This window comes from Schistocerca nitens, chromosome 5 (assembly GCF_023898315.1).
Source record: "Schistocerca nitens isolate TAMUIC-IGC-003100 chromosome 5, iqSchNite1.1, whole genome shotgun sequence".
NCBI classification, from domain to species: domain Eukaryota; kingdom Metazoa; phylum Arthropoda; class Insecta; order Orthoptera; family Acrididae; genus Schistocerca; species Schistocerca nitens.
In genome coordinates this window covers 819788698-819814116 of record NC_064618.1, presented here as the reverse complement: position 1 = coordinate 819814116, position 25419 = coordinate 819788698, and the positions used below count along the sequence as shown (strand labels likewise).

The 25419-nt window shown below is 38.5% G+C and overlaps 1 protein-coding gene across 1 annotated transcript in view; it reads left to right on the top strand.

The window, feature by feature from the left end:
- LOC126259761 (uncharacterized) overlaps positions 1-25419 on the top strand; it is a 98171-nt gene that overhangs the window by 63925 nt on the left and 8827 nt on the right. Inside the window, exon 5 of the mRNA XM_049956761.1 lies at positions 15967-16177. Within this exon, the coding sequence (XP_049812718.1) occupies positions 15967-16177 (211 nt within the window). The remainder of the gene's footprint in view (positions 1-15966; positions 16178-25419) is intronic.

Below are 25419 nucleotides of genomic sequence, written 5' to 3'. Positions count from 1 at the left end.
TAAGTGTGAAAACACTGTTAAATCACCAGACGGACTGCATCTCAAAGAGTCTGTTGGGCCAGAGCCAAGTAGACCTACCAGCAATGATACCTCACAAACCTTCCCCTGCCCCCTCCCCCCCTCCCCACTGACCACTGGGAGGGCAGATGAGCATGGAATCGGTGACAGCTGAAGCAATTGATACCAATCTGTATGACCTGTTGCACTAGGGTGAGCATTTTCATGCGACACAGCTGCACCATTTCTTGAAGTCACAGTGGATGTGGTGGCAAGGATGTAAGCATGTGAGGCCATGCATGTTGGAGAGACTTTGATCTGATCAAAGGAATGGCATTTGTCAGGAAGGGCTGGGGTGGATGTGCGGTTGATGTGAACTGGTAATTTATGTGCTGGATTGAACACTGATGGGCATGATACATGCTGAGTCTGTCCATGGTGAATGACAGGTTGTGTGGAGGCAGGAATATTGGATACCAACCCATTTCAAGTCTCGGTTGTAGTCACGTTCAAATTGTACCCAGAAGAGGAGGCAAAGTTGTCAGGGACGGTTGGAGGCATATTTTGCAATGTCAGTGTGTTGTGTTCATTTCCTACAATGTGTCCTGAACTTGGCATCATAGAGCATCTCACATCTTTGGTAACTGAGTGATAGTCAAAAGTGGAACCAAGTGAACATGGCTAGAGAGGACGGTGTTGCCATGTGAAGATCAGTAGTGGGCACTGGTGAACTGTATTGCAGTGAGGTGTGGCAATGATGTGCTGTATCGCTGAAGTACAGTGCCTGATGATGCCACTGGCAGGGTAGCCAGATGGGAAGGCAAGGTGCAGTGTGCTGACATGTGCTTCTACATATGTTCAGGGTCAGTGACTGTGCAGGTGCTGAATAGAGCAGGGAGTGGGCATAGTCAGACATCAGGTGTTTGTAGGACTGCAGCCAAATGTATAGTTATGATTTTCTGGGCTGTTTTGCTCATAATGGCACACTATCTGGCACAAACTTGTGGAGGACCACACAGAGCTCAGTAGGAACTGAATGAGAGAGTTGGCTCATCCTAGTCTTTGAGGTGTCTGCTAGAGGTGATATTGTGGGTATATCCATAGACAGCAAGAGAGGTGCCACACTGGTGTATTGTGGGTATGGTGATGAGTAAGAAGTGTTGAGTGGAGATGATTGATATAGATAGTTGAGGTGATGTCATACCGCAAGAAGTTTCTTTTTGACATGTTTAATCTCTCCCCTGATCATGTTGTTGTTGTGATGTAGTTGGAGATTCGTTTTGTACTTGTCAGAATAAAGTTGATGGACTTTTTGCAACTGCTCAGTCGGAGACTCTTATTGTTGTCAGGCACATCCTTGGACAGAGGAGGTCATGGGGTAGAGAGGATTGTGCCATTATGTTTAGTTGACAAATGAGCAGGATCAGAAGTGCTGTATGTGAAGTGACCACTGGCTGGGTGGATGTGCATGTCATTGGATAGGTCTGGGAGGAAGTTGAAGTGTGGTAGGAAATTGTCAATGATAGCAGATACTGCCATGTCCACAATGAGAAATGTCCAGGTAAACTGTTCTGTGGGGCTGAGATCAAATGTGTGAACCTGTGTGCCACAAAACCTGGATTTTTGTATGGTTCACCACATGGAGATGAAAACATGTGTAGTCAGTTGATGCACTTGGTGAAGAAGGCAGCATGGTGCTGACCTTGGATCCTGTGCTGATGTGGTATTAATGTCTGCTTGTGCTGTCATGCACAAAAAGTCTGCTCTTATGAAGTAGACATGGTGAGTGCCCCATTTCCGAGGATGTTGAGGCAACTTATATAACCAGCATGGTCTGCTGTGCCTCTGGTGAAATGTGTGTTTAATTTGGGAAATTGCAAGGTTGTCTGTAGTTTCTGGCAGTGGCATCATATGTTGTGTGATACCAGCAGATGCAGTTCAGTTCAGTTGCAGTCTGGTCAGCAATGTGTTGCAGAAGTGTGGACACACCACAGTTGCTGGTTATGGATGTGGATTGCCCACTTCTTTCTGCCTATGCCTGAGCACCATGCCAATTTTGATGATCAGTGCAGGTGTCACTGCAGATGTGGCATGGATGGCAGAGAAGCAGCGGTTTGCTTATAGCTCCAGGTGGGTGCAGTGATGGCAGAATAGGGCAGAGCCAATGTAGCTTTTAACTGACAGGCTGTTATGTATGCAGCCGTTAAAACTGCACGTGATGCCTGCTACCATTCTTGTCCAGATTATTCAACACTGTTTATGTTGTGTTAATTATGTTTCAGTACTCTAATATAAGAACAGTGTCTAGGGGTTCATCCTCATAAGCAACCAAGCCAGTTATACTTGCTGAAGGAATTTCACAGCCTACAGAGTCCATAGTATGTGATCGGGCATGAGATTAATGTCAATTTGCATATGCAGATGGCACCATAATTGTGGTGGCGTTTTATTGCTCAGCACTTTGTTGTGGATAACATGGTGAATTTGTTCATCTACAGAGCAGCTAAGGCAATGAAATAGGGCAGCTTTTGCAGTTTAGTATTCAATGTCCATTGGTGGCATGAGGATGATAACACCTATTGTATCTACACTTTCTCCTGAGTGGCTCAGTAGTGTAACAAAGTTGGTGATGTCTCTGACAGCACCATTCAGTTTTGTCCTGTAGTTGGTAGATTGCCACAACAATGTTTGCAGTGGGAATACAGCCAAACACAAATTATCTGGAATGGCATGATATGGTGCATTGTAGCTGGTCCAGCAGGTGTTGCCACCAGCTGCATGAATTGCAGCACATTGTGGCACAATGTGGTTGACTAATTGAACATTATTAAACCTTGTCCGTGATTAAACATTTGCCCTATCAGCTGGATTTTCTTGGTTCATGTGTGAGTTTGTTGGCAAAAAGAGTGGGGTTCTGAGTGCAATTACAAGGCTAATTGTTTTTCACATTGTATTGTTTGTCATTGTACACTGGGGGTAGCTCTGTCCAAGAGAATGTCACTATTAGTTTTTACCACTCAGGTTGCATTCATGATGTTACTCGTAGCAACAGGTGTCTGTCAATGAAACCTGCACAGCATAGTGGAAGCACCTCAGTAGTACTGTCTGTGTGTAATTGTCAGAAATAATGAATTTCTATGTGATAATGATCAACAGGAGTCATCAATGTGGATCCACAGGGTATAGGAGATGATTACGGCAAATAACCACATGGCCCCAATACACTGTAGAACAATATTTATTACAGGCAAGAGAAAATGTTTGTGAGCATGCAAACCCAATCAAATCACCAGATGAACTGCTGGTCAAAGAGTCTGTTCAGCCAGGGCCAAGCTGAGCACCAACAGTGATGGATCATGGAGCAGTGTTCCTGCAAACATAACATTTTGTGTAACTGATTGACACTGACTTAAATCTAAATATTATATCTGCTTTCTATCAAACATATTTTCTCAGAGAGAAAGCTTTGAAAATTAGTTCTTCTGCTGCTACCTTTTTAACCTCTGTACATGTTTCCATTTCTCTGATTTTTCATTCTCACTACTCTCAATGGATGTTCTGATTCAGAATGATAATAGCTGTTATCGTTGGTGTTTTCATTTTTTCACCATGTCTTTGATCTCTTTCTGAAATTGTGTTGAACATTTGTACATCATCATTTGCATTAAATTCACTGTAATATTAGAAACTAAAATAACCAGTATTAATGCTTCACAATAGCATTTACAATGATGAGCCTAAACATCATGACCACCTGTTTAATGGCTTGTTTATCCATCTTGCATTAAATACATAACTGATTCTTCATATCATGGACCCACCAGTTTGTTGGTAGGTTTGTGGAAGTATGTGGCATGTGGCATTAGCTGTCTATGCACAGTGTAATGTTACCCATTACCCTCCCACACATCAAGCTTCAATTAATGGTTGTATGCTCTCCTTGAGCACACACACACACACACACACACACACACACACACACACACACAAATACAAAAAAAAAAAAAAATCGCGATGACCAGGGGTACCCAAAGCAGAGCTAAGCATGAGTCTGTGCTCAGCTTGCAAGTTCCAATCAGCTACAATATTGCAATACTCAGGATAAATACAGGTAAACATAGTCATAATTAGGTCTGAATGATGACACAATCCCATAGCTTGAGGACCAAAATCAGTGTATGAAAGCAGACATGTATACATCTTGTTACATTTTCTACACTAGTAATTGTTTTCCACACTATTTGCTTATTCTTCATACAACTCAACTATGCACACAAAGCCATAGAAGATTCACCTGAAAAAGACGGAAAAAAGTACATACTGATTTAAAGTTACATAATGAATTAGAAAGTCAATCCCTCTGCTTAAAAAACATGCATTTATGCTGAATAACACTATCTTTAGCAGTCTTGGCTAACAATTCACAAATATCAGTCAATACACAGATGTAGTTGACAGATGCTCAAGTACATTACCCAGCACCTATGATCTCTTGTAAGTCGATTGTTTCAGCAGGGTACAGCAGTACAGCAGTGTGAGGAGTGGATCCGCCCACATCTTTCAGTTTTCTCCTAGGAGCTCCCATCACACACTCCAATGGATAGGTAACCTCCTGTCTAGCATTCCCATCAAGTCCTGAAACATTGTTTTGTGTACTAAAAATGCTATTCAGTACCTTCTTCACATCATACAAGGTATGCTCTTCTTAGTTGTTTTTCAAACTCATTTATATGGGAATTATGTCAGGTGACATTTAAAAGTGTTCACAAATAAAACATTATTAAAGAGAGTTAAATACAATAACAAATGGACAAATAAGGTATTACACACAGATATGCTCAGAAACTATTCCAAATTTTTGCAGCACAAATTATGAACATTATCCCATTTCAAAATTGTAAAAAGATCTCATGGCATATATGTACCAAATTCTAAAGCAAAAATTTATTACAGAACATAATTATAGAATTTATCATGGATTTTAACTCAGTCAATAGATAAGACAGAACTTTAAAATGCACATCATCTTACATACTAAATTCATGACAATGGAAAAAGAACAAACAAACAAAAATTAGATACTTATGGACCATGTCTGTATGCTTTCAGCTCAGTGATATTGCATAATCCAGACAACATCTTAAATTTAGGATACACAAGTCTGTATGCTCTAGGATGTGGATTTTCAAGAATTTTGAATGGCCCAGTATTAATATTGAAAAAATTTCTATTTCAGATGTCAACACTTTACATTTCTCTTTGGCTTTCAGCTACACAAGATCTCCAACCTCAAACTTAGAAAATCTACCTTTATCATCATGTGTGTGCTTTCTCCTATCTCCCTGTTTTTTCATCTCCCTACCACACTCATCCCTCTCTTGTGGTGACAGAATTATACATGGTGGAAACTCAACATTATCAGAAATAAAGTTAGCTGTTCTGCGATTAAACATGATTTCAATGGTGAAAAACCTGTTGAAGGTTGTTGTAAGCTGTTCATAATATCCTCAAAATCACTGACATAATCTATCCAACTGGTATGATTCTTACTACAATATGTTCTAAACAGTCTTCCAATTTCTCTCATATATCTTTCTGCAGGGTCATGTGAAGGATGGTATGCCAAGGTTAGAATACACCTTATTTTTGCATGAACAACAAAATATTTCCAAGCTTGAGGTGTAAACTGAGAACCATTATCAGATAAAATTGTTTTAGGAATATCCACCTGATGAAAATATGTGTTTGCAAACTTGGAGATGATTTGCTTACTGGTAGCTATCTTGAGAGGAAATAGGTTTATGAACTTTGAAAATAAATTAACCAACATGAAAACATAACAAAATCCATTCTTAGACTTAGGTAAAGGTACATCCACAGACATGAGACCAAGGTTACTATTAGGCAGTATGTTTTGCATTTGGCCTCTACTTCTTTGGTTGCTTACCTTCACTCTTTGACATCTGTCACAGCTGGCAATCTTCTTCTTGATTCTCCTTCCTATGTTATAAAAATAGATGTTTTCCTGAATCTCTTGTGTGCATTTGGTTGATCCACAGTGACCAAAACTCTCATGCATATAAGTATTTAAAGGATCAATGCACTGATCTGGCCAACATAGTTTACAATACTCTGAGTCAGTCTTATGTCTCCTGATTAAAATACCCTTGTGTCCCTTATAATACCATTCTGTCTTTTCTCCTCCTTTCGTAGCCAACATGCTCTTAAGCAATTTCCAATTTTGATCATGATTTTGATGACTGTGTATGTCTTTGCAAATTTTCAAGCTCTCTTTTTTCTCTTTCACACCTCTCAAGTACATAATTTTAAACTATTTTTCTCCTTCTCCAAAGCTGCTAGATGATTCACTCCCCAAAGGCAGCCATGACAAAGCATCAGCAACCACATTGCCTGCACCCCCCCTCCCCCTCCCCCACACACAATGCATCTGATTTCACACCTGAACTGAAGCAAAAACAAGACCCAATGAGCAATTCTGGTATGGTACAGCCCACACACCTGAAGATAACATAATGCTCCATGATCAGCATAGATGATGACTTTGTGACCTAGTAAATAATTTTTAAATTAGTTGAATGCCCAATGTACAACCAAAAGTTCTTTCTCAGTTACAGTGTATGTCCTTTCATCTTTCTGCAATACTCTACTAACAGATGCAAGAGATCTATGTTCAACAACACCACCAGCTTCAACCTCCTGAAATAAATGTGCACCCAAACCAACATCACTATTGTCTTTCATGATACAAAGGAAGAGACAAATATGGTCTGAACAATATCTGACATTGACACAACTGTCCTTTGATCTCATCGAAAGTATCCTGACACTACTGATTCCAGTCCCAAGTGGTATTCTTCTTCAAAATTTCACACAAACATGGGGCATTCAAAGCTTGACTGCTACAAAATTTTCTATAAAATACAGTTAACCCAAAAAATGATTTAAGCTGTTTTTTTGTCATGAGGAGTAGGAAAATTAGCAATAGCATCAAGTTTCTCTCAATCAGGTGCGATTCCTTTTCCAAATATAACATGTCCTAAAAATTTTACTTCTTCTACACCAAATTTAGGCTTACCTATTTTAAAATTTATGTCTCCTGATTCTAATTTTGAAAACACATCTCTTACCTGATCCAAAGGTTGTTCCCAAGTTTTTTCAGTGACCAGAACGTCATCAACATACACAATTAATTTTGAACTCGCTTCACTTCCTAAGACAGAATCCAGAGCTCTTATGAATTCAGCTACAGATACATTTATCCCAAATGGCACCACACAATACTGAAAACACTTTCGCCCATAAAATAATGCTGTATACTTTCAGGAATTAATTTCAAGTGGGATCTGGTGAAATCCAGTGGTCAAGGCCAAACTACTCACATATTTTGCATAATCAGCTCATCCATGTTCTCAGGATCGTCGTTCTCTCTGATAAGAAATTTATTAAGATGTCTAGAGTCCAAAACAATTCTCACTCTACCATTTCTCTTACATAACACAACTAAAGAATTATTGGAAGGACTCCTACTTCTCTAAATTACATCCCATGTTTCATTTTCTGAATTTCTTTCTCTACATCTTTCCTTTTTGAAAATGGTATATTGTATGGCTTGAGAAAGAAAGGTTAATGAACTCTAAGGCAAAGCATGCACTGAAAGCCTTTCACTTTCCCTGGTTTTTCACTAAACACATTTCTAAACTCCAATAACAAATTTCTAAGTTGTTCCTTTTGTAAGTCATTAAGATTCATAGCTTCCGTTACTTTAGAATTTACTATACTTTCAAAATCCTGATCCCCAGTCTCATCAAAATCTATATCAATCATCAAACACTGGGTACTCACATTGGTTCAAAATGTTTTGCAAATAGTTACAACTTTTTCCACAGTTTAAAATACAGAAATCAGTTTTCACGTAAGTATTATTTTTAGGTTCCAAAATAAACAATTCTTTAGCATTCCATCCAAAACAAGCCTCAACTTTCTCTATCCAATACATACCACGAATTATATTTTCTTCAAAACTAGGCATCACTAAGCATCCATGTTCAAAGGTTTTGCCTTCTATGCTAAACATTAAAAGTATCTCAGATTTTACCAATTTGCTTTGCTTACCTGTAGCTCCCCTTACCTTTACACCTACAATGGGCATTTCCACAAAATTCTTACTATACTTAATCTTGTCTCTAAATTGTTCAGATATACCACAAATTAGGCTAACTGTATCAATCAAACAGTTCCCTTCCCACCAATCAATCTTAATCTCAATGTAAGGACATCCAAAGCCTGATTCATCATCTCTGTTATTAGTCACCTCATGTAAAAGATCAGTTTCAGTTTCATCAAATGTTGTTTCCACACTGATTTTGGAGGGTCTTATCAACTTTACTTGTGTCATAGGATTACTTTGGTTACTCATGTTGTCAGGTAAAGAGTGAACACAACAAATGGATTCCACAGCAAAACTAATGTAACTTATTACAGAAGAAACACGAAACATTACTGTCAAAATTACATTACCTACTTAGATCTTCTTTCACTTCATTCCACCAATTTGGATACAAATTTTGACTAACCACAGCTAATTTATACAGAATGCCCATTTATCTATGTTATCATCAATTTGGTCCCAAACAAATTTCAAAAAGTTTTCACCTTTATTCTCTAGATTACAGATAACTCACCTTTACTGTTGGTATCATTACTCTGCATGATATTAATGAAAAACTGCTTTGACTGGACTGGTATTCCATGACTCTCTCTTACATCATCATATACACCAATCACCTTACCTGTATTCACAAATAACTCTGAAACTTCATTATTCTTAAACTCCACAAAAACCTGATACTCACAATCATCATCATCATCAACAACAACAACAACATATTCTTACAAAATTACTTCACCAACAACATCATTAACAATGCAAGTCTCATCTCCTTTAAAATCACACACCTCAACCTGTATTTATTTGCAATAAGCTACCAATCTCAGACTTATCAACCTCAGTCATTTCACAACTCTCATTCACATATACACCAAAAATACCACCTAATTCAGATCCAGTCCCATCATTACCTGTTTTGTATACATCGATAACACTGTTTTCTGACCAAGAGAAGAAATAATTAGTTCACACTACATCAAAATTCTCATTACTCTCACATTCTGGTTTGTGATTCACATCTATATCACTATAATTAAAAATAATATTCCATAACTTTTGATCAAAACATAAATTAGGAATCTGATATTCCTTCTGTTTAACATCAGATACATGTGCCACATTATTAACACTGTTATTATTGTCTAATTGCATGTGTAAATTGGGGGTTCTGTACTTGTGTTTCCCCACCCCAAAACTGTGGAGGTGGACTGCCATTTTCCTGAGTAGTTACCTCTATGATTATTTCTCCTATTAAATTGATGGTGGTTATCTCCATTATTCCTATTCTGGTGATGTTCAAAACTTCTGTCTCTGTTACCATTTTGACCTTCATAGAAGTTACCACTATCTCTGTTTCTGTAGTTATTACCATTGTGATCTCTATCATTTCAGTGATTACATTACATGTTTCTTTCTACCATTGTGATCTCGATCATTTCAGTGATTACATTACATGTTTCTTTCTACTGCCCTATCCAGCCTGTCAACATATTATAAAAACTGTTCAAGGCATTCGTCAGGTCTGTGTACTAAATCCCACTGCAATCTTTCTGGTAATCTTCTTTTTAGTGCATCAATCAATGTCATTTCTTCAGATGGTTTGTCCAGGTGTGTTGATTTCATAATTTTATTCTTAGAAAACTCTTTCAGAGTACTGTCCCTATTCCTATAATTACAACCATTCAGAAATTCACTTTTAATTCTCCCTTATTCAGCTTCTGACCAACATTTATTTAAAAAGCTATTTTTGAAACTTTAATATGTCTCCCACTGACTTAAATTTAGATTTACCCAAGACAGAGCTTTGCCTTCAAGACATATTTTAACAAATTTAATTTTTTAATCATCATTCATGCCTGACACAAAACTATCTCTACAGTGGTGCAGAAAATCCACTGGATGTAAATTGTCTGATGAAAAACTTTTGATTGGAATGTTGAACAACACAGTACCAATGTTTGAATAAAGATTTTTGTGAATCCAGTTTTCCTGAACTACTGTAATATTTTGGTCTAAAACATTTACATTAGTTAGCATACTGTTTGCAACATTTAAAATTTTTTGATCTAAGCTACTAAAGCTCTGTTCCATTTTTGCTCTATAGCCTTCTGTTGAACTCTGATATCATTAACATTCTTCTCCTGATTTGCAGATTGGGCAGCTAACTCATTTTCCAAAACAATAAATTTATTTTATGGGACATCGACTTTTTCATTCACACTTTTTAATCCATCTGACAATCCATTTTTTAGCTCTGGAACCTGATTTCTAAGTTGGTCTATTTGGTATTGTACCCTGTCCTTTTTACCATTGTTTTCAGTTTTCAGGTCATTTAATTGTCCAGGTCATTTAATTGTCCTTGCAGTGAAGTACATTTTTCAGTTAACTGATCATTAACTGCACTAAATTTGTCATTGTCATCCATCTCCATTTCCTCTAATTTTACTAAAATCAACTGCAAAATATTTGCTTTCACTGTTTCTTTGCTGACTACACATTCACTTGGTTCAATGTTCTGGCAGGGTCCTACATTTTTCACTTCATCACTGTTGATACAACTTTGATGGGCAGTCCTCGGGTCTTTTTTCTTTGAGTAATTGGAATTTTATATAAACTGAAGTTGACACAAATCACTGTCCTTTCTCCTTCTGCAACAGACAAAACTTTGTTATCAATCAACTGAGCCTGGCTGATGCCAACACTTATAATCTTACCCTCCCACACGTCACCACTAAATTTCTGTGTCTCTGCAAAAGTTTCGAAAGCTTTGAGAGGTATAACATATACAAAAGAAAAACTTTTTACTTATCTTCATTTTCTATCATTTTTGGCTGCTGTTCTCACTTTAGGGATACATTCTTGAGGCTGTAATTTTGATTTTGTGGGTTCCAGTTGATCTGAATAATTGATGAAATACTTTCTGTTGCTATGACTTCCTTTTATTTTATTCCATTCTTCTATATCACACTGACTTCACAATGTCCATTTTCATAAAACCAACAATTACATTGTTACTAACAAAATAAAAAAAAAAACATGTGCATTTCCATCAGAGGCATGCCCACTACTACCTACATTCAGTAGTACTCACAATATTCCAAAGAGTTCACGAAGCAAAAGAGTTAACAAACTTTCTTGACAAAAGAAGAATTTACACCAAGTTATATCATTATTTTATAAATGAGTCCAGAACTAGATTTAATAATTAGCATTAGATTGTGCAATTAATAATATGAATTTTAAGTATACCAGATATTTCGTAGCTTCAAATACTTCTAAAAGAGGAGTAATTTTAGCTGTACATATCTATAATAACTTTTTATACATTTTAGCCTGAAACATAATACATTGTACACAAAATCATATGAAATTCATTTAGCTAAACAGCTGATATAACGTTCACCTTTACAGGAATCAAAAGTATAAATACCAAAAAAAAAAAAAAAAAAAAAAAAAAAAGGTAATGTTAGAGGATTACAACAGGTCAAGTAATTTGCCTAAATAGCAAACCACTGATTTTCATATGCAGTGATTGTGCCTGATAGTGGCCCAGATTGGTTCCATAGAATTTACATCGGGTGAATCTGGTCTTCAGGATATCAATGTGAGTTCACAATAATGCTCTTGAAAGCAGTGTAGCATGGTCTAGCTCCAAGATACAAACAATTATACTGCTGAAATATGATATCACTATTGGGGAAGACATCAAGCATGAAGGAATGCTGGTGGTTCGCAGCTGTCAGCATGTCTTTGATTACTACCTCAGGTCCCACGTAAGTGGAGAATGTGTCCTACAGAATAATACTGCTCCCACTAGCCTGTGTCTGTGGCACACTGCACATTTTGACCCACTGCTCACCTCTTTGTCAATGTTTGTGGAGAAGACCATTGAAATAGTGGAGCAAAAATGTGATTCACCAGAAGAGGCAACCCATTTCCATTGATCGACAGTTCAATCCTGATGGTCCTGTGCCCACTGCAGTCATAACTGATGATGTCACGGGTCAGTGTGTGAACACATAGGGATGGTCTTAAGCAGAGCTCTATGTTCAACAATGTATGATCAATGGTGTGCTCTGAAACACTTGTGTATGCACCAGCAGTGTGCTCTTTCAGCAGAGATACCACAGACCACCATTGACTCTACTTATAGAGCAGACAAGCCTTCTAACCCCATGTTCTGTCAAGAGTCATGGATATCCAACCATTTAGTGCCTATTGGTAGTTTGACTGTCCTTCTACCTCTTTCCATGGATGCTCACAACAGTAGCAAGAGAACATTCAATCAGTTTTACCATTTTCAAGATACTTGTTCACAGGCTCTGTGCAATAATAATTTGCCCTTTGTCACAGTCAGTTATCTCAATGGATTTCCCCATTTGCAGCACATATCTTTGCTATGGTGATCTCCCGTCTGTGTCTGCTCCACTTACAAACTTTTGTTACCACATTACATGCTTGCAATGGCACCTGATGGCATCTAACATCACAGTGGGCAGTGGTCATAATGTTTTGGCTTATCACTGTATTTTATACAGTATTGTGAACCAATTTTTGGCTTTCCAGGCCACTGTCAAACAACTGAACACTGAACACACAATCCACACGTCAGCAAGTCTTTTTAGCTGTACAAAGACAATTATTTCCAAAGATATGGGAAGATTTGAAGAATATACATCAGTAAAAAAACACATAATTGCAATGCATCAATCTGATGTGGGCACAATACACAAAATTTTATTTAATAATGCACTGAATGTTTTATACTCTTATGATATCAGCACAAATCTATAAACACACTGCTTATATATGCAGAATCTAAAGTATCAAATATGTTGTTGTGGTCTTCAGTCCAGAGACTGGTTTGATGCAGCTCTTCAAATATATCATTAAATAACACTTTGTGTTTTGTCTCTGTGTTAGACTGAAGCATTGCATTCTGTGCTTTTTGTATAGATACCTAATCTTTAAATCTATTTATTTAGGGGGGTCTGATCATGTGAATGATATTTGCAAAAAGCTATGTACTACCATATATGTCCTAAGAAAACTGACACCTTTTTGTAACATCACCACTCTGAGGCAAATATATTTTGCACTATTTGAATCCCATCTAAGTTATGGGATAGAGGTATGGGGATCCAGCAGTAAAGGTAATATGAAAAGTGTACTTACCTTACAAAAGAAGGCACTTAGAATTATGGGAAAGAAATGCACCAGGGAGTCCTGCAGAAATTTGTTCAAAGAATTTAAAATACTAACTGTTCATAACCTGTATGTGCTGAAGATAATCATTATGGCAGTAAACAGTAACAAAACACTTAATAAAGAAATACATGATCACAACACTAGAGGTAGAGAGAGACCCCACATCATCTCTCATAGAACAACACTTTATGAGAAAAGCCCTCACTAAGCAGGCATAAAACTACTGAATTGCTTCCATCCTAGTATCTCCAAATTGCCCATTACAAAACTAAAAATGAAATTAAAATTATGGCTCCTAAACAATCCTGTATATTCAATAGATGAGTTTCTAGATTTACTACACTCGTATTTTGGAAGACCATCTATCTAAAAATATATGTAATCTCAGATCTTAGACTGTCACAAACTGTAAATATTTGAATGTCAGATATGAATACTGTTTTACAAACTGTAGATTCCTTCATCTAAGTATGGCAATAACAATTTTTTTATGTATAGTCCATATATGTAACTCTGTTCTCTCAACTAAATTTAGAAAAAGTTGTGTAGATAAAAGTGCCAGTATGTAACCCTAGTAAGTAAGGCTCTGGCTTATCCAGAAGACTGGAACAAAAAAAAACTTTTTTTGTAATCAGTTGATATTGGATCAAAATAAAATAAATAAATAAATCATCACATATATTTGAAAATAACAATCTTTTTACAGATAGTAACTCTTGCTAATTTGTTCAGACTGTCTGTCCAGTCTTGAGTTTTCTGATGATGGCAGAGAAATTTTAAAACTGGTTGTCAACAAAAAATAAAATAAATGTTATTCTAGAACATTAATCTTGTATGTTTCAAATTTCTGAAGGAATATTCCATAAATGTTAACTAAAATAACAATCAACAGAATTAATGGTTATGAAATTTAATGAAACAATTTGACATCAGTCGAATTCATTCAGAAGTGTTAAACATACAATGTAAAGAATATGGCATGACAATAATGGAAATCTGTGTCAGACCAGGATTTGAATCAAGATCTGCATTTTTATCAGTAGCTGATGTACTTTCCAGAAATAACAGGATGGAGAAATGAATCAAACAATGGGAAATCCAGAATGAGATTGTCACTCTGCAGCGGAGTGTGCGCTGATATGAAACTTCCTGGCAGATTAAAACTGTGTGCCCGACCGAGACTCGAACTCGGGACCTTTGCCTTTCGCGGGCAAGTGCTCCCCCAGGCTGTGGCTAAGCCATGTCTCCGCAATATCCTTTCTTTCAGGAGTGCTAGTTCTGCAAGGTTCGCAGGAGAGCTTCTGTAAAGTTTGGAAGGTATGAGACGAGGTACTGGCAGAAGTAAAGCTGTGAGTACCGGGCGTGAGTCGTGCTTCGGTAGCTCAGTTGGTAGAGCACTTGCCCGCGAAAGGCAAAGGTCCCGAGTTCGAGTCTCGGTCGGGCACACAGATTTAATCTGCCAGGAAGTTTCAATGGGAAATCCAGATGAAATGTAACAATATTATGAGAAGGAAAGTTGCCACTCACTATATAGAGGAGATGCTGAGTCGCAGGTAGGCACAATAAAAAGACTCTCACAATTAAAGCTTTTGGCCATTAAGGCCTTCTTCAAAAATAGACACACACACAGACACACACACACGTGCATGCGCTCATATGCAAGTCACACACACGACTGCAGACTCAGGCTGTGTGGTTTCAGCTGCCTGAGACTGCATTTGTGTGTGTGAGTTGTGTTTGCATGAGTGTGTTTGTGTGTGTGTGTGTGTGTGTGTGTGTGTTTGTGTGTGTGTGTATTGTTGACAAAGGCCTTAATGACCAAAACTTTAATTGTGACAGTCATTTTGTTATGCCTATCTGCGCTCTCAGGAGGGAGAAATGAGCTCAACTGAAAATTTGAATCAATCCTAGTGGCTTCCAAGGATGACCTGTAGTGATTAAAGTGAATATTTGTGATTAGTAGAAGACTTGGTTTGAATCACTGTGTGACACAGATGAGTAGATCAGGTAACTAGTGACGAGGTACTGGATCAGACTGGAGAGAAAAGAAACTTGTAGCACAATTTTCAGATGATAATGCACATTGTGAGGCAGTAAGGAATAATTAATTTGTTAATGAAGGAACATGCAGAGAGTAAAAACTGTGAAGGGTGACCAGAGCATAGCTAGAACAGTGAGCTTCAAATGGATGTAAGGCTGCAGTAGTTATTTAGAGGTGAAGAGGCTTGCACAGGATAGAGTCGCTTGGAGAACTGCATTCAACCAGTCATTGTGCTACTTAGCACAAAATCATGACAAATACATGTTCAGTGATCAGTGATTTACCATATATAAAAATATACTGCATTACTGCGCTTTAAACTGTGTATAGTCTGAGCTGCTAATATTGGTGTGAATCGGTTCTGAAACATGTTCTTTGAACAAGTCTTTAAGTGTGAAAGTTAAAAATTTCATGATATACAGACTGTTCAATGAAATTTCAGGACGGCAGCAAGTTTTGACATCTACACCAAAATTTTTTTGAACATATTTTGAATGTTTCTTTAATCTTGTTTCATTGCATTGTTTTGCAGCCATCAGTTGAACATCTTGCCCAAGAAGTTTTTAAGGATCCACCAGAAGAGGAAGAGGAAGATGAAAGTGAAATTAAGGGAAAACCAGATTATCATAAATTAAAACTGGAGAGACAATTTGCTGCTCTCTCAAGACGTTTAATAAAATCTGTTGTAAACAAGATAGAAGCATGTGATCTAAGACGAAAAATTATGAAGCCTCCATTGCCAGGTAACTTCTTCTTTCATACCACACTGTTGACAATAATTTCAGGTCACATCAAATTTTTCCAGATGCTTCCTTGATAATTTAGACCAACCTGCCTGTAAAGTAAAGAATAAGAAAGTATTATGTGCACATGATAAATTTTTTTAACCTCTCAAAAGAGTAATATAACTGCACCAGTGCATTGGACCTATTTTATCATGAAGTCAGTGAAATAAAAAAGTTATAAGTTAAAATAATGGAAGAAAGACGGTAGCGACTCATCATATAGTTGACGAGTTGAGTGCTCGGAAAGTACACAAATATGGTTGAAAACATTACTGATCGTTTAGACACTGTCCATCATCAGAGCAGCCTAAAAAAATGTGGAAGATAGGGTAACACACAAGACAGAGATTACTGCAAAAACATTGTCCACAAGTTAATAAGAGGTGGGAGGTCAGATTGGGGATGGGGATTGGAGGGAATAGACAGATCAGAAAATAAATTATATACTAAACTAAAAGGGAGTGAAGAAAGGAATAGTTACTGTGAAGCAGTTCTGAGACCAATGAAATTCAATACAAATTAAAGCCAGGTGGCTGATGAGAACCAGGGACATTTTGTAATGCCAGTTCCCACCTGCGGTGTTCTGAGAAAATGGTGTCTGGGTGAAGAATCCAGATGGCTTGTGTGATGAAACAGGTCACAACTGTCATGTTGTAGAGCATGCTTTGCAAAAGGATATTGTATGTTGCCAGTATCCACACATTCATCATAACTGATAACTTGGTGATAATTGTGCCAATATAAAAGACCAAACAATGGTTACATGACAGCTGGTACTTGACATGTGACATTTCAGAGATGGCTCTCCCTTTGATAGTATACGTTTTGCCAGTAACAGGGCTGGTATAAGTGGTGGTAGAGTGGTGCATAGGGCAGTCTTACAGCAGGTTCAATCACAGGGTTAGAAGATATAGGGTAGGGAAATGGTGCAGGTGGAGCAAAGGATCTGACAAGGATTTTGTAGAGATTGGGACAACAACAAAAAGTTATTATAGGTGTGGTGGACTGAAGCTTTGCCTGAATGGACCTCATTTCAAGGCATGATTTTATGAAGTCATAGCCTTGTCAAAGTTGCTGATCAACATATTCAAGACCAGAATGATACTGAGTGACAAGAAGTGTACTCCTAAGTTGTTTTCTGGAGGGTTTAGAGGTACCAGGAGTGGATGTGATGGCTGGGAAATCTGTTTCTGAACTGGACTGCTCTGCTGGGGTAATTATGCCAGTGAAGGCTGAGATGAGAATAGTGGTGAATTGTTGTAAAGAGTCAGCATCTAAATAAATACATTTGCCTCAAATGCCAACGAAATTTAAGTACTTCTGATTGTTAGTAGGTTTAATGTGAATAGAAGTGTGTTGCTGACTTTCAGTAAGGATGATGTCAACATTAAGAAAGAGTGGCATGGGACTGGGAATAGGACCATATGAAATTTAATTGTAAGAATCTATTGAGACATTTCAATAATTTTAACAGGTCAGCCTCACCATGAGTCCATGTGGCAAAGATGTCATAAATGTATCTAAATCAAATGAGGGCTGTAGGCTCATGGATCCCAGGAAATCCCCTTTCAAATGACCAATGGAAAGGTTAGCATAGAAAAGAGCCATCCTGGTTCCACTTGCCATGATCCTCATCTGTTTGTATCTGTCCGTCAAAAGTAAAGTATTAGTTGGTAATTATAAAGTTGATTAAGACAAGCAGGAGGGAAGTCATCAGTTCACAGTCAGGCAGGTACAGAGTGAGGAAATGTTCAGCAGCAGACAGACCAAGTACATGGGGGTGTTGGTATAGAGGGAGGTGGCATCAGTAGTGACAAACAAAGAGTGTGGTGGGAGCAGGATGGGCACAGATTTCAGACAATCTATCAAATGGTTGTTGTCTTTAATATAGGAGGAAAGTCTTTGTATTTTAGGTTTCAGGTGTTGATTGACTAAGGCAGATATCCATTAGGTCAGTGCTCTTAAGCCAGAATGAGCAAAGTGGTGCAGTGAATAGCACACTGGACTCGCATTTGGAGGACTACATTTCAAACCTGCATCCAGCCACCCTGATTTAGGTTTCCTGTGATTTCCCTAAATTGCTTCAGGAAAATGCTGGGATGGTTCCTTCAAAAGGCCACAGCCAATTTCCTTCCCCATCCTTCCATAATCAGAGCTTGTGCTACATCTCTAATGACCTCGTTGATGAGACATTAAACACTAATCTCCTCTTCCTCCTCCTCCTCTTAAGCCAGGAACTGTGGGACGATCAGAGTGATTCAATTTGTGGATCTTAAAATGGCTCTGAGCACTATGGGACTCAACTGCTGAGGTCATTAGTCTTTGTGGATCTTAGGAAGAAGGTGAAAGCAATTCTGGTAGCTAGAGTCCAAAGTTTTTGTTAATCATGCCTTTTGCGTTCTTGTGGAGATATTTCTATAGTAAAGATCATCCCCTAACAAATATTTCTTTATATCAAGCCAATAAATGAAATACCAGTTTTCATAAATTTAGCTCTAAAATTCTTTTTAATGTAACAAAATATTTTCTTAAAAATTTCCATGCACTATTGCACTACCTTCGGCATTGACTTTCCAGAAACACTGAAATATGTTTTTTTTTTTTTTTTATTTCTATCCCAGAAGTCAAATATCAGTTGTTACAGATGTAACCTTAAAAATCCTTAGTACTTCTTTAGTAATTTTTTATTTTCAAGAAAACTTTCACCCACTGTTTTACCCCCTTAGTGGTTGAATTTCCAAAAATGCTGTAACATGTATTTTTAATTTTCTGACTGAGAAACACAATACCATTTATCATACTTCTAGCTTCAAAATTCCCTTAGCAAGATACTTTCAAAAAGCCTTTCAACCCCCATTTCACCCCATTAGGAGTGCAATTTCAGACAATCACTTCCTAAATGATACCTGCAGTATAAGATCCACACCCTCTGCAAACTTCAAGTTTCTTTTCTTAGCAGTTTGTGCTGGATGATGATGAGTCAGTGAATCAGTCTGTCCCTATTTCACCTCCTTATGGGCTGAATTTCCAAAATGAGTGATACATGTATTTTTTCATCAGTAACTGAGAAGCAAAATACAATATTTCAAAGATTTAGCTTTAAAAATACCTTCACAGTGAAATATTTTCATAAAATGTTTCACCTCCCATTTCACTCCCTTAGGGGTTGAATTTAATAGTGATATATTTTCAAAAAAAGCTTTCACCCCATTTTTAACCCTAATAAGGTTAAATTTCCAAAAAATATTGAAACACATATTTCTTTATTTCTGACAGAAACCAAATACCAGCTGCAAAATTGCCTTAATAGCAACATTTTTCAGAAAAACACTTCATCTCTGTTTCAGCTCCTTAAGGTCGGAATTTTAAGAAATCTCTTCTTAAATGGTGCCTACAGTATAAGAGCCACACTTTCTCCAAATTTCAAGTTTCTACCATTAGTGATTTGGGCTGGGCAATGATGAGTCAGTCAGTCAGTCAGCTGGGACATTGCCTTTTATATACAGACATTATTGTTCTTATTATTGTGTTGACTTTGATGACACCAGTTGCATCTAAATATGTTTCAAGGTGAACTAAAACATTTGTATTTGTATATGCTCTAACCAAGGAAAGATGAGGGGAAGATAAGTGCTGTAGTTTGCCCCGTAAGTAGCAAAACGTATACTATCAGCGGAAGAGCCACCTGTAAATCGACACACATTGTATACAAGGCATTATGTAAAAACTGTTCAGCTTTTTATTTTGGCACAACGCCACCAAGTTATCAGCTAGGATGAATGGTTGTAGCTGAAGGGTGTCCTGAGCAAAGCATTCGATTGCATTCCTGTTGACATATTAATAAGGAAAATGGAGTTAAATGGGGTGATGCATTCTTATTTAAGCAATGTAAAACAGTTTGTCTCAGTCATAAATGTAAATTATTCCATAATGGAAACCAGCACAAGTGTTCCACAAGGATCTATTCTTGGACCCTTCTTCTTCATTGCAGCAATCAATGATTTGCCTAGTAACATAGCTCATTCTGTCATATGCAGATGATACAGTGCTACTTACCACACATTGGAGAATCTCAGACCTGAATAGGATAACAAAAGAAAGTCTTGATACGGCCTTGGACTGGTTTGCAGCTTGTGCATATTACGTGTCATAGAACCATAATAACGCACTTTTAGAGTCAAAATGAACATTTATTTCGGCACTAAACAGAGCAAATACAGAAGTGGACGTTGAACGTGGTGCGAGAGAACGAAGACAGAATGCAAAGCCAAAGAGAATAATCAAAGAAGTGTCATTTCCCCCCCCCCCCTCCCCCTATGGCAGTCAACTGGGCAAAGCTAGCACACGTCCACCAAAAAAGTTTTTGTGCCAGCACAGCGGGCGGAGGCGGTATACAGCACTCGATGTGAGTGGCTCAGGCACATTGTTGTCACTGTCTCGCACAGCAGACAGCTGCATAGGTGGTGGCGAGTCGACGGGGGCCACGGAGGTGGCAGTAGCAGGCGAGGCGTCGGCAGAGGCAGGTCGGCAGGGAGCAGCGGAAAGTTGTTCCACGAGGAATCATTGAACTGAAACAATATTTGCTCGTGCAGATTCAGTTACCAGTGCCATTGCTGATTGCTGAGACCCACAAAGGGAGGTGTGCACGGAGAGGCGAGAGGGGGGGCACAAGCAGTGGCAGTTGACTGACCTCGGCATGCCAGGATGGTGTGTGTGGAGCGTCAGCAGCCGGCAATGACTGAGGATGCGGCACAGTAGCCACGAAAAGCGAGGGATCCCACGAAGCGAGGACATAAGCTTCGGTGCCGGGCCAAAGTGAAGTGGGTGGGGTGTCGGCAGCAGAAGATGATGGAGGGTATGGCGCAGCAGCCGTGCCATTTGAAGGGTCCCACAAAGCAAGAACAGCGCCGGCCTGCAGGTCCAACTGCACTGACGCAGAACTGGCAGCAGGGAAAGTACAGCTCGACACAGGAGCGAAGCAGAGTGAAGACACAGTAGGAGAGGGAGGCGGCATTGAAAGAAGCAGCTCTGCAGAGAGGCTGCATAAGGTACTCTGTGCATGAGCCAATTCAGTGGAGGCAGTAGCAATGCAGGAGTGTAACTCTGTGTTATGTGTGCAGAGCCCATCGATCTGTTTGCAGATGTCCGGTAAATTGGAGAGACGTGCTGTAATACCTTTGAGCAGAGAATCACATGTGGAAAACGTAGCCAAGGAGCATGTGTGCATGAGTGTAATTGGATATGTCTTTTAATTTGTAGCATATTATGTATCAGAGGCTGACTTAATGGGTTGGTTCTGAAGGCCACAAATGAAATGAAATAAACAACATATAAAAACACACACCTGATCTAGATGTGTAGTCTATGACACTGCTCTCCTTATAAAGCTTAGTATGCACTTATACACTGTTCAGACTCATTGCTGCAATTTTTTGTCACAGACTTTTTGTGGCAGACTGTTTTGTCCTGTCTCACAAACAATCATGACTTCATCTAGATGTGATTCAAGGAAACCAAAAAGTTGGCTGTTGATTCCTTTGCCATTCTGCTGAAAAACTTCCCTCATACAAACGAATCAAAGCTTCATCCCTTTCTGAAAAAGTTCCTTGGAAAACTTCTACCTGCAAAACAAAAAAAACCACAGTTTTTGGATTGACATGTTTTTTTGCAGTGCAGTTCTCAGATGATTGCTTTGATACTTTGATGTTAAGTAACTCACTGCATGTTGTTCGAAGAATTTACAGTAAATTATGAGTGTGAATTGTGATTGCTAATCTGAGGGAAGCAGAAATGGACAGTCTAAAATTGTTGTCCTTTTTTTAAATGCCTCACCTAAACCTCTATAGAAGTCTTTAAAAATCTTTTATAATAATCAATAAGGAATTTTTCAGTGCCATTCCATCCTCTGTTTTAAAGGTGTCAAGAAGATCATGCCATGTCTGCTTCCTTCTTTAAGAAGCTTTTGAATTCACCGAAGTTTATGAGTAATGCTGGTACTTTTCAGTTGGTGCACTTTAGGTTGTACATTACTGTGCACAGAATGTAGGTAATATTTAAAAACATTTTTTAGTGGTCCCAAAGAGCATATGCCACTTTCTTGTCAGTGGAGATTTGTTTATGAGTCATATATATATAATTTCAAAATGTTGAAACAAATAATATCTGAATATGTTAAGCCACATGCAACCTGAGCATTCTATGCTGAACACATTCCACCTGTTTTTGGTACATCAAATGAAGTGGAGTGTTCATACACACCTAGTTTGAATGGGGCTGCATCATTCCATGTAGAACTGTGCTACCAAAGAGTTATACCATTTGCTGATAGATGGCTGTGGCATCGCTTTTACAATGCTGGTGGACTATAATTCGTCAAGGCTAATCCAGTTTGTGTGAAATACTTATAATTTATACCCACAAATGGCCATTGTGAATCGGTCTGTGTAATAGTGAAACTTGCACCAAAACCCCTACTGTAGTTTCTGAGACTAACTCGAACGTACAGACAGAAACTTTGGTGGGGGGATGTACAAACTTCTGTTCCAGTGGAATCTATGGTATGAGTGGCAGACTAGGTTCCAGAAAGTGGAGGAGAGGAAAGGCTTAGACCAAATAGAGTAAGGAAGCAGTAATTGAATGTTCCATCATTTCTTGTGGAAAGTTCTGCACAAGCTAATATGGCAGATGAATATCCACCCACCTGAAGAAAGACCATAGAAATTGGGGACATACAAATAGACTCTACTTCTGCAGACCACCTCCTTAAATGAGGGCACAGTTACAAGGTGCAATGTGAAGTCATTAAGTCTTACATAACATACACATAAAAAGGAAGGTGAACTACATTGAAATACCTGCCCAGCTAGCCGCGCAGTCTAACAAGCTGCTTTCCAAGCGGTCCCTGGCATGAATCTGCCTGGCAGATTAGTGTTGAGGTACAATGTGCCAGCCAGCCTGTGGATGGATTTTAAGGCAGTTTTCCATCTGCCTCGGCAAATGCGGGCTAGTTTGCCTTATTTCGCCTTAGTTACACTATGTCAGCGATTGCTGTGCAAACACTGTCTCCGTGTATGTGTAAACCATAATTATTCTACCATGCAAACATTTGGGGCTACACTGGTTTGGTATGAGACATTCCCCGGGAGGGGGGTTCCACTGGGGGCCAAACCGTACAATAACCCTCGGTTTGGTGTGGGGCAATGGTGGGGTAGGTGGACTGCTGTGGCCTGGTGGGACAAAGCCCCTCTGTTGTTTCTAGGTCCCCATTTTAATACACACACACACACACACATTGAAATAATGGAAATTAATAAACATTTGTTCACTAGCCTGAGCTTAATACTGAATGATCAGACACAGTTCCCTTGATCACTGCTTCTCACTGGAGTTACCGCTAAAAAACCCTACGAGACTGCTTTATAAATTACTCATCCTACGCACATGCCTTATTTTCTCCTTTGTTTCAGTTGTTGTTGCACTTGCATGCTAAACTGACCTTGTTTAATTACAGTTGTTTATAGTCATTATATTGTACCTGTTTATGATACTGGACCTTTTGAGGATAAGATTATGTTATTCATTACCCCCATGGAACACATCACTCAGTCTTACCAGATATTGTTCAGATTGTTTTCCTCTTAGAATCATTGTTGTAATTTGTTATGTAATTCATTATTTAATGTGTCACTTATTGCACAAAACCCAATTACATTTACATCACATTTTTACTGAAATAACCACTCTTGTATTAGTCACAAATCAAGCATTAACAGTTGAAGGGCACTTTTTCAAAACTCAGAAACTGTAAAAAATTTCACAATTGAGTTAGGAAGGCATAATTTTGACCTAAAATATCTATATATTTTATTACAATGATTTATTAATGTCAGCGACATACAGTAATCATGTAAAAATTATAATATTCAAACATATCTATCTAGACAAAAATAGAAAAACTCTTTTCATGGAAAACTGTGTTGCAATTATCAAGTTGAAAAAACACTCCTCATTTGTCAGCTTGCAGAACCAAATGAAACAGTAGTGTGGTTGTACTATTTTAAAATCTTTGATCCCACAATCACAGCCACAAATATTTATCTTTGTACTAACAATGAGGTAATAAATGGAAACAGATTTGTAAAATAATAAATATTAGAGAACAACAACAATTTTGAAAAGGATTGACTGCTACTCACCATAAAGATGCCATGCTGAGTTGCATACAGGCACAATTAAAAGCCTGTTACAAACTAAGGTTTTGGCCAAATCCTTCTTCAGCTAAGAAAGGAAAACACACACACACACACACACACACACACACAAGCAGGCACACCCCTCACCCACGTAATTGCTAACTCTGACTACTCTTGCTGGACTACTGCGACTGTTGCTTTGGATGAAAGCAATAACTGGGAGTGAGGCAGGGAAGGGGGAGGAACAGCAGAGTATGGTAGGGTTAGGTGGAGAGAAGAGCTCTGTCTGGCATAGCGTGCAGGGACTAGAAGGTGTCAAGGCAAGGCTGCCATGGTCAGAGTTGAAAAACTGTGGGGGAAATGGGAGTGGGGAGTGGAAAAATAAATGAGCAGAAAGGGGAAAAGATTGGTGGGTGTGATGACAGAGGAAAACAGTGAGGGTAAGGGGATATGAATTGGGGAGGTTATGTGACAGCCCTAAACCCATATTTAAGCATGTTGGGCTTGTCAAAGACCTACCTCCTTCTCCCAATTGCTGCAATGGAAATACCTCTTCACAACAAATCCCTCCTACCAAAGCCAACGTAATCCCAACATTGACGCCTACTTCTCCCAGTTCATATCACCATCCAACCATGATTCTCCTGCTCTCCCATCTCACCTACCACCGATCACCTTCCAGGAGTTTCTTACCAAGAAATTGGTCATACCATCGTTCCCCACATCCTTTCTAGGAACATCAACCTTTTTGCAGATGAAAAGCCAACCACACACAACTTCAAAACAGATCCTCACCTAATCATCCTACTTGCAGGCAAAGGTTCCACCAGTCATCATGAATTGCAGTAACTACCTGGTGGAAGACCTTTTCCAGTTGTCTGGTTCCTCCACCTATAAATTCTGCTAAAGTGACCCCATCCTAGAAGTTGAACATAATCCCTAATCCCTCCTTAAAGCCTGCACATCCTGCAACATCCTGCACACCCACCTTCCACATGCTCCTAAAAA